This window comes from Lagenorhynchus albirostris, chromosome 1 (assembly GCF_949774975.1).
Source record: "Lagenorhynchus albirostris chromosome 1, mLagAlb1.1, whole genome shotgun sequence".
NCBI lineage: Eukaryota > Metazoa > Chordata > Mammalia > Artiodactyla > Delphinidae > Lagenorhynchus > Lagenorhynchus albirostris.
In genome coordinates, this window is record NC_083095.1 from 91,062,632 (window position 1) to 91,073,345 (window position 10,714).

Here is a 10,714-nt window from a genome sequence, read left to right on the forward strand (position 1 = left end):
ATTGTGACTGACAGTACTGCTCTACAATGATTTGCATCCATGTTGGTGGAAACTCTTCAGGGACCCAAAGTTACATCCTCTATCATTTTTTACTATAGACTTTAGCAAGGATATATACCTATGTGGTCTGTGATCAACTATTCAGTTAGATCAACAATATGAACTAAAGAAAGACATGAAAATGACTTCTATTCAAGTTAATCATTTCCAAGGTAAATTACACCTAACTGTAAACAGGTTTTCATGTATTGTCCAATCATTCTTTTTGTCAACATATTTATACACTGTTTCATACAACGGGAACATCTCCACTTTAAAGGTTTCCAAGTTCCAGTTATAAATTTCACTAACCGATTTATAACTTTTCTTAAATTTTAATCTGGGATAGTTTCAGGTTAATTTTATTAAAAGTGAGTATCAATTTTATTCAAATCCATAAGGTATTTGCATTATTAAGCAAACTTTAATTATCAACTAGAATATCTACAATATTTCTTAAATCTAATAACACAGTCTAAAAACTGAAAATGTTTATACCAAGTATAAACTTGGTATAAAAAAGTCAGCACCTTAAGTTTGTCATCTTTAAATTTCTGTGTCCTGTAATTTTTTAAAATCATATACCCCTGCTTATAATAACTTGGAACAAATCATATACATAGGATACAGCTTAAGGGCAAATAGGAAAATCATGTACAAGCAAAACTATCATCAATTATATAATGCTTTAGTAAGCATCTACTCTTTAAAAAAAAATGCTGTAATCAGATAAATAACCTTACTAGATGAAAATCCAAACAAGACATGTCCTTATAATTCAAATGTTTAAATTATTCCAAATATAAGAAATCTTACCTCTTTGATATTCAAGGGTCTTCCGCTAAGATCATATTTGTTCATAGTTTCTAGTGCTTTCTTGACAAATTCTTCATCTTTGAATTCAACCACACTTAATGGGGAAAAAATTTATAGGAAATGTTTATGTACTAAGATTTTTTTCCAATCATAAGTTTAAATTTGACTTAAGATACATAAAAAAAGAAAATTCTTACCCACAACCCTATATCCAGGTAGATTTGTCAATATATGCAAAAGAAAAAAAGTTCTGGATCAGTAGACGAAGTTAATGGCAGATTCTAACATTTAAATCATTAAAAATCAATAATACAATCATTCTTTGTCTTTTAGACCTCCAGAATATAACAGGCACGTGACCACAAATTTTCTGTAAATTTTCAGATCTATCTATTTAAGATTGTAGAATCTAGCATCTAACAAGTTTGGAGCACATTTTTACTTTTAGATGATTCTTCTTTAAAACTAAAGTAATGTCATCCCACAAATTCAATCAAAAGTAACTCAAGGAAGTAACTGAAGGCTCTCAAATACCTATCTTTACATTGTTATGAATATTTTTGAAAGATATATGGTACACAAATAATTTTTAATGTAAAATTTTCAATTTTATTAAAATCAAAATAGGAAATATTAATCTAATGTTAAAGTTCTCAAAACTGGCTGCACACAATTTAATAGCATCCAGTTGTAAGTATATTAAAAAAAGAACTATGCTAAAGAAACAAATTAGTAGAATCATTTTTTATATAATTCCTTGTCAATATTACTGTTCAAAGTGCCATTTGAATGTGATGACAAAGTTTTTATTTCTCATGCACCCAACTGGTTTTTGCTAGTATAATTAAACATTGTTAAAAAGCTTTCCATTATATTCCTCAATATATTGCTTTCTTGCTAAAATTCAAAATCTACTATCAACCAATTCCTTCTATGTCAATTTAATCATCAATGTTATTCATACCAATTGGTCAGAGCACTGCCTTTTATGTAGTCCTGCAGGCTACCAAATTAGGCTCTTCAGTGCAAGTTTCAAATGTACATTCTGAATTAACACCTTTAAGCTATAGGCCTCTCATAGAACTCTTAGGAAATATTATCAATTCAGTGATTTTTAAAATATCCTTAAAGACATCAAAACACAACAAAAAATATCCTATATTAAAATCTATTGGCTAAGAAGCATTACCTTAGAGCATTAGAAAAGTGAATGCCCTTTATGAGCATTTACAAAACCCATCCCTTCAAGGCAGCTAGTTTGGTTTGTATAAGTGTCAGACTTGCTAGTATAAAGCCTCAAATCTTTCATAATAAAGTAAAGCAAAATGAAACTTAAGTTTCCAAAAACTGGTACAAGTATTATACAAAAAGTAAACTGCTGAGGAACTTTTAAACCTCAAGCAGATGATTGCCCACAGCACTTACCCTTGATTTTCCTTCCGCATCCTTAAAGAGCTCCACGTATGTAACCTCACCAACTACATAAGACATACAAAAGGAAGATACCAAGAAACAATACATTTAAACACCAATATCTTGCTTTACTGCACACCTGTGCACAACTCTACAGAAAAGCACCTATTATTCACCAACAATCAAAACCAGACCAACATACCTCCTGTCAATGGCTATGTAAATTTAACTAATTTTCAGAAATGTACATCATCCACATTCTCTAAAAAAGCTAACAACCATATTAACCTAATTCATGCTACAGATCATATTTTGGCCAGCATGATATAGTTGGTGAACAAATGCACATATACATACAAATGGTCCCTTAGCCTATCATATTAAAAACATCAACATTAGCACTTTTCAAATAACTTTGGTCGCCTACACACAACAGCTGTTTTAAGGTGACTTTCTACCTGAATGTCTTCAATCTTGTTTGCCGTCAGTAAACTAAATTTACAAGTCATGCTTCACAGCAAGCCACACACTTTCTAAATAAAGTCAATGAATAAAACCAATCAAATAGTTGTCACCTTACAACAGATACACCAATGCAAAATTTTTTTTATTTATTAGAAGAGATCAGCCTCAAAACCAAGTAAGTAGTTTGCAGGACTGTTGAAACTCAATTTTTCAAGAGATAACAAAACTAACTTTTACAAGATCAAGTATTAAAAATATTTTTCCCCAAAATCAACCGTGTATATAAAATGAAGGTTTTCAGGTTATTCTGAAAACAAAACTGCAACAGCAGTAACACAATTTTAATATAGAACTGCAGAGACAGCATCATGGCATTCATGACAATGCAAACAAAATGAATTCCACAGCCAGATTCCAGACTCCACCAAGATAATAACAAAACAGCTTTTGGAAAAAAAAATAATCAGACCTTATTATTCATACGTTAACACGCTAAATATATTGCTTACCTAATGCAATAGGCCTTTAAAAATCTATAAAAACTTCAACTAGACAAAGCAATCACTTTAACAAAATTCTTGGTGGCATGCATATGCTGGTTCGCTACTACCCCACTAAAATGGCAAAAAAAAAAAAAAAAAAAAAACTTCATTTATCCGTACTACCTTGTAATGAAATTGTGTCAAGTGAAAGAAGAGGAAAAGATTAATTTATGTGTCAAAAAAATCAATTTTTTGAGTCTGTGTGGCTAAGAGGAATAAAAAAAAGTTTGCTTAGCTCCCTCTCATTCTATATGAAAATTATCCAACAATGGGTTTCTCAAAAATAGTTACCTTTTTCTCTCATTAGATCTTTAATGGCTTGCCATTTCATGTCATATGGGATGTTGCTAATAAAAACTCTGTTACGATTTGGACCCTTCTTTTCTCCAGTGCCTGAGTTCTTATCTTTTGAATAAGGATGAAATCTGTTGGCTTTCTTATTTCCTGTAGATTTTTCTTTTAATTCAGATTTCTCTTCTTTGACCGATTCATCATTCTCCCTGTGAATTAAAAATAAAACAAAAAACAGAACAACAAAAAGAAAACCTCAGCAGGGCTTCCATAATGTAAGTCTACGTTAAATAAATATTTCATATTTATCACTTCACTTCACAAAATTCTCCCCTAAGTTAGACCTCAGCAAAGCAGCTGGAGAGTCAGCCTACTGGCTTTGAAATTACTCAGTGTCTTTTCAAAGCAATGATTTGGGCATATTACCAAAGTTCTCATTTAACAACCCTCCTTTTATTCTGTATTAAATAGCTGCAGCATTCAAACAAACCTAGTTTTTCCCATCATACTACTTAATAAACGTTGTTAGAACCTGACAAGAGGGTAAAATGGGTGATTTTATTCCTAGAGTATATTAAAACTTCCACCTTTAATGGAGAATTAACTTTCTGGGCCTCATTCAGAACTCTACAAAAATTAATTTGCAAAATGAGACCCAGAAAAAGTTTCTCTCTTAAAGGTTAATGGTTTCCTCCCAAAACTTTCCTCTTCCACTGCTTTAAGAACATAATTAAAACATAATTTTATCTATATACTCCCATACGACTCTCATAATTTTTGTCTCTTCCCAAATTGGTCAACATAGAAAAATGATAAGGTATCCTATTTTCATGCCCAATATTTTCTGTGTTTTAATCTATAAACTAGGATAGCATACTTCATAGAATCATGCCATTTTTATTAGTAGTATCACCTAAAATGGTGGGATGGGATGGAGAAGGGAAGCAGTACTTAAATGCAACATGAACCAGAATTTTATAAATCTACTTTTTTTTTTTTTTTTTTTTTTTTTTTTGCGGTACGCGGGCCTCTCACTGTTGTGGCCTCTCCCGTTGTGGAGCACAGGCTCCGGATGCACAGGCCCAGCGGCCATGGCTCAGGGGCCCAGCCGCTCCGCGGCATGTGGGATCTTCCCGGACCGGGGCACAAACCCGTGTCCCCTGAATCGGCAGGAGGACTCTCAACCACTGCGCCACCAGGCAAGCCCTACAAATCTACTTTTTAATGAGGTCCTAACTGGAAAAATATTTAATTTATAAGATTGCAATCACATTACAACTATATGATGCTATCCACCAAGCACCTATAACATGTTAAGTATACACTTAAAGCAAACCCTAAAGATAAAAATCTGGAGATACATTTTAAAAATGCAATTTACTTCTCAAAAGTAATTTTTTTTTACAGAAGAAATATATTTCTTTTAAGTCACTAATTACCCTAGTGAATTTAAAACTATTTAATTAAAACTTCGATTTTAAAGCAATTTTTCACAAACATATACTAAGAAAAATCTCTGGGAATGACATCCAGGAATCTAAATCTTTTAAAGCTTTCTGGATTATTCTGACAACCAATCAGGTTTCATAATCCAGGCTCTATATTATCTTCTAAGCCAAGCGACTGTGGGAATCTATACATTGCAGTGCTCCACACACACCTCTTACTGTAGTCATTTGTTCCACAATATAGTGAAGTTTTCAGACACTGTTTTTCTGAGCAGGTAACAACGCAGCCATAAATATAGTATGTAAAACTCTACGAGAACAAAAACTATCTGCATTGGTGTCAGCAGCATCTAGCGTGGTAACATGTGTTTGATAAATATTAATTTTTGAATGAATAGTCAATTAAGAACCCATAGATGATGCTACTGTCTGCCAGAAAAACTGCTAAAATCAAGGAAGACACATTAGAGCCAAACATGCTTTGCTACCTCTTTAGACCTTGACAGGGACACCTTCACTATCAAACATATTCCCTCATCAGAAACAGCATGCCTGGAAGCAGTCTTCTCAACTGTCCAACTCTAGCAAGTACCTACCTGTCTGAACAGAGTGGCACTCCTATAAATGGCAGCAAGCAGTCAAAAAGCCACAGAGCACTTTTCTCTGGTTTCTGAGTACAGTGGATACAAGAACAAACCCTTCTTTTTAATCCCCCAAAGAACCTATTTACATAACAGGCTGAATTCAATGAAGGTTTTTTAAAATAAACTAAGTCTCTGTTCAGGTGAGCAGACATCTATACAGTCCCTATCCAAATACACCTTCCCCTGCCTATTTTATTCCTAGATGAAACCAACTGTGAAAACTGAACAAAGTTCTGAATCACTCGCTATGTTCTTTTATTCTTACATGGATGTTGTAAGCTTACAACAATCTAACAATTTCATTAAGAGGTAAAGTTATTATATAGGATATGTTCTTTATTACTCAAGGGATGACCAGAGGGAGAGATTTCTTCAAGCTTTCCCCAATTAGTGGCATCTTAAAGACACTGTTAAACTGCTCATCTACAATGCATAAATTAAGATTACTATGGAAGGTAGATCAGTTTAGTTGCTAGAGGTGTAGTCTGATTATTAAGAAAGTGAACTGTAATTACTCAATTTCTGAACTCATTTCTAAGTCATAAATACACTATGGGAAAGACAGTAAAGATATATGTGAAAACTCGTAGGAAAATGATACTACATAATATCAAAATATTGGCACTATATCCAGAATTCCATGTAATAATTCCAGAACTATTCATCTAAGCAATCTCCCTTGTAATGTACTTGAAATAAAGACTGTGATGATTCTAAGTCACAAAAACATTATCTACTCTTAAGACTAAATTATGTCTACCCGAATTAACATCAATTTCTGAAAAATCAGTATCCAACATCAAATGAGGACACACAGTTTCAATATGTGACTTAAAAAGCATAATGCTATGAGATCCAAAATCAAGCCCGGTTCCATTCTTTACTCCTAATATAATAAAAAATACTACTCTACTTCAAACACTACACCTTGCACCAATACTTAATATTTTATACAACCACTGTAATGTAACTCTGAATCTCCATATGCTCCAAGGTGTTACTTAGTCACACATGAATAATAAAGAGTTATAACAATACTGCTATTTTTCTCTCTATTCACTTAAGGAGAGCTAGTATACCATTTTGGCATAAAGAAAAAGACGAGACCTACGGAAACATCTTTAATTTCTTGTCAAAAGATGTGAACATGCCAAATAAATCCTCTGTACATGAGTTTCATGATCATATAAGTTCACTTCTGCATTTCTTAAATGTTTATTGCACCTTTTTAAATATAAGGACTTGGGAAATACAAACAGGAGTTAAGACATAGCTGTCTCTGACATAGCTGCCTCCATCCTTAATTACTATGAATTAACCTCAGTAAAAATCATTTCAGTCTTGATGACAAACAGCATTCTGTCCACTTTTAAGCAACATATATTTTAAGGCAATATTTGGTAATTTTTAATCACCTCTATGAATTCTTATCATTAAAAATATATGGTGAATCAACTCAAGGTTTATGTGTTGGGTTGTAAACTACTCCAGTTGGTGCCCAGGGTCAAAACAAAAAAAGGCTGTTAGACTGATGCAGGTAAATGTCCCTAGTTATTCAATGTGAGTGACCCATGATAGACCATTATATGTTCTTAAGGAATAAGCAGTACAAGAAACCTCTGACAGTAAATTGGCTTCTTTACTCAACTGGGAAAAGAGGGAGAGAGATGAATTATAAGCAATATGAAAAGAATCTGCATTTGTATTTACTGGTAACATTGCTTCACCTTATGTTTTCCTCTTCCTCAATCAGAAGTGAAAGGGATTCTTTTCCCACCTCTGTCCTCTTCTGTCTAGCTAAACCCCAGTGAGACTTTAAAAGGGATTAGAGCCTTTTAGATCTAATGGAGGTTTAGATACCAGCTTTATCTGTACCAAGACTATTAAACTAATCATACCCAACTATAGCATGGCTTCTCTCCATAATTCAAGGCTGTACTTTTTGTTCAGGAGGTGGCAGGCCCATATTTAGGTATAAACAAAATGCTTTTATCATTCTCCTAGTTTTCATTTGTATTTATGATGCCAAGTCCCTGAAAGCCCACATTTTGGCAGGCAGGGTAGAAAGTGCTTCATTCACTTTCTGGGTCTTCAGTTACTAAGTGCACCACGTTCCACCTCTATTTTGCCTGGAAGATACTGCCTATCCTATTCAAATCCAGTTGAGAGCAAGAGTACATAACAGAGCTGGGAGACCTACCTTATCTATCTGCAGTCAACCCTTAAACAGACTGGTCCAGGTCTGTTCTTACACAGGTTCTTATACAAAAGAAAAGTAAGAACATTTACCTTTCCTATTTTTGTGTGAACCTTATGTTCACTTTCACTTTCTACTAAATTTAGTGTTTTCACTAAATTATTAACATACTTTCAACTTCAGGTTTAAAGAGCTGGGCATGTGCAAATCAAATGCCTGACTTCATATTCCCCCTATATAACAAGAACAAAGGGGAGCACAGCATTATTATGGATTCGAATCGACTACATTCTTTATCGGTACTGATGACAGCTGCAATCTTAAAAGTAGTGGGGTTTTTTCAACTAAAAAAGATCTTATTTTACCATTTTACCAAAATTAATATCCTACCATCCCGCACTGAGTTTTTTTTTTCAAAATAGCCTGCGTGGCTGACAAACAGGGGGAGGGAGTTGAGGCGGGGCGGAGCAAGGCACCACGCACAGTTCCCTTTTTAAAGTACCTCTTAACAATTCAAGGGTAACAATGGATTCAGTCTCACAGCATATTACTAAACTTCCTCTTGCTATATATCAGTTAAGAAATGAATACATACTTTAGAAAACAACAGTGAACTTATAAAGCTCAGAATGAGGACGGGGAGATGGGGGGATATTCCTTTTACAAACGTCTTCGGTGGTTAAGAGAAAATGTCCGATGATGTCATCCCTAGTTACTCCCTAGTGATGAACACTAACTACTGGCCTTTAAAAGGGGGACCATTTTTCTGCAAACTGTGGCGGCCGCCGACCTCTGCTGAAAGGTTTTCCAGCCGAAGTCAGGGAAGAAGGGGTGACTCACGGTCTTGGGCCAGAAGCAGGGGAGGGGCGCCAGACCCCGGGCCCACACCCGGGATCCCCCGCTTCGGGGCGGACGGGGAGGGCCGGCTGCACCTGCACCTCCCGCCGCCCACGGCCCAAGGCTCAGCCCTGCGTGGGGCCCCCCGGTCGACTTCCCGCCCCCCCCACCTCGTCCCAGTCCCCGGAGGAAAAGACAATACATTTTAACGCCATTGGAGCTGCTGCTGTGCTGCGGCGGTTGCTTCTCCTGCTCGGGCGGGTGAGGTTCTCGCCGGGGCTCGCCCGGCGGCTCCGCGGGCTGCCGATGCGGGCTGTCGTTGCCAGCTGCCCTAAGCACCTCGGGCTTGTCGGCGTCGGCCATCCCGCCGCCACGGCCTCCGCCTGCGCCGCCTGCGTTGAGGGGCTCCGAGCGCCACAATGGCGGCGGCTGGGAAAGCGGTAACGGATCCCGATTTGAAAAGGCCCCGAGCGCTCAGTTGCCCGGATCTCGCGAGAACCGGTCGGGGCTTGGAGACTGGGAGATGGTGTGAGCTGATGGGGGGGAGGGGAGGGGAGGGGAGGGGAGGGATGGGATGGGGTGGCGGGCCATGACCGACGCGGCCGCAATCGGCCCTGCTTCAGCCCGGGGAGGGCTTGATTTGTCCAGAAGCCCCTGGTGGGGCCGTGTTCTCACCACCAGCCCCATCTGTCGTTTGGCACCCAATGGGGTCTTCGCTTAAAAAAGTCGGCTCTGGGTGTTTGAAATCCCTAGAGTCCTCAAACCCAGACTATTCTAACCATTCCGTGTAGGGGCAGTTTAAATTAGAGTAGCACACACAGCTTTGCATCTTTAAAAACGTCTTCAAATCTTCGGATCTTCCCTTAGAAATCCTTTGAATCATGCAAATAAATCACTTGCCACTTCAATGCCTATGCACCCTGTGGACATTCAATAAATAGTTATTGATGACAGGTTGCAATTCACCAAATGAATGGCTTTGAATTTCTTTGAGTTCAGGTTGTTCTTGAGAATGACGCCATGAGCTTACAAAAAGACTAAAGTTTTTAATTCTCCAAGTAGCAATCAATGAGGAGAAACTATACTTTTCATAAGAAATCTTCTACTAGATTGGCCAATAATGGACATTTTGGTTTTGGGTTGTGTTTATTATATACTGATGGAAATTATATTTGAAGCAGTTATAGGTTCTCAAACAAATTTAATTACCGTATGGAATTTTAAAATATAGTCATAGAGTTTTTCCTCTAAGTATGAAAAAGAAACCCATTAAACTTAATTCCTAACTTGGGAGTACTATAATAATATTTCATGTTGAAATAAACGTTTTCAGCTGAAAAGTTCAAAGACTTTACCAAATCTTTCTTTTCATAAAGAGACAAACATGTATGATTTACATGCTTTGCAGAATATCATGCACACATTAGCAGTAAAACTGTATTAGAAACTAACACTCAGGTAATACATAATTTCTTCACTTTCCCCCATTCTTTGACATTTCAATGTGTAGGTTTTTTCCCTGGACTAAAAAATGCCATAAAACATCCAACACTATGCCAGAAGAGTTGAGCTACTTCATCAAACACACACACGTAAGAATCAGGACAATTTTAATCATGATGAGTACAATTGGTAAAATACTGCTGTTTAGGGTGCTACTGACATTGTTTCATACATACAACACAGGCTATTATAGTTGCTGAATGAATTGTTTCTCCTCAGTCAATCCCCTAAGATTTAGCATTCCGAGTACAGAAAGGGCATTGGATTTTGACACAAAAAACCTGGGTTAGAACCCCAGCTCTGACACTTTTTGCCTGTAACTCCTTGGGCAAATCACTTAACTTCTCAATCTTTCCATAATAAATAAGGATAATAATACCTACTTAGCAAGATTAAGATGAGGATTAAAAGAAAACACTTTATGTAGGGCAGAGTGTTATATGAATATAAAGTAGTATTACAATTCCCTTTCTCCAGGCTGAGCAGGGTTTTAGTCAAAGAGAAGTCAGGTGATATTCA

The 10,714-nt window shown here is 36.5% G+C and overlaps 1 protein-coding gene across 2 annotated transcripts in view; it reads right to left on the bottom strand.

Annotated features, from left to right (window-relative positions):
* The window catches only part of MYEF2 (myelin expression factor 2), a 46,242-nt gene extending 37,116 nt beyond the window's left edge, over positions 1 to 9,126 (bottom strand). For both annotated transcript variants that reach the window (XM_060149459.1, XM_060149453.1), the window contains exons 1-5: positions 8,895 to 9,126; positions 3,567 to 3,775; positions 2,281 to 2,333; positions 1,053 to 1,060; positions 856 to 949 (exon numbers count right to left, since the gene is read on the bottom strand). In XM_060149459.1, the coding sequence (XP_060005442.1) occupies positions 856 to 949; positions 1,053 to 1,060; positions 2,281 to 2,333; positions 3,567 to 3,775; positions 8,895 to 9,055 (525 nt within the window). In that variant the 5' untranslated portion in view covers positions 9,056 to 9,126. The remainder of the gene's footprint in view (positions 1 to 855; positions 950 to 1,052; positions 1,061 to 2,280; positions 2,334 to 3,566; positions 3,776 to 8,894) is intronic.
* Positions 9,127 to 10,714: the final 1,588 nt, after the last annotated feature.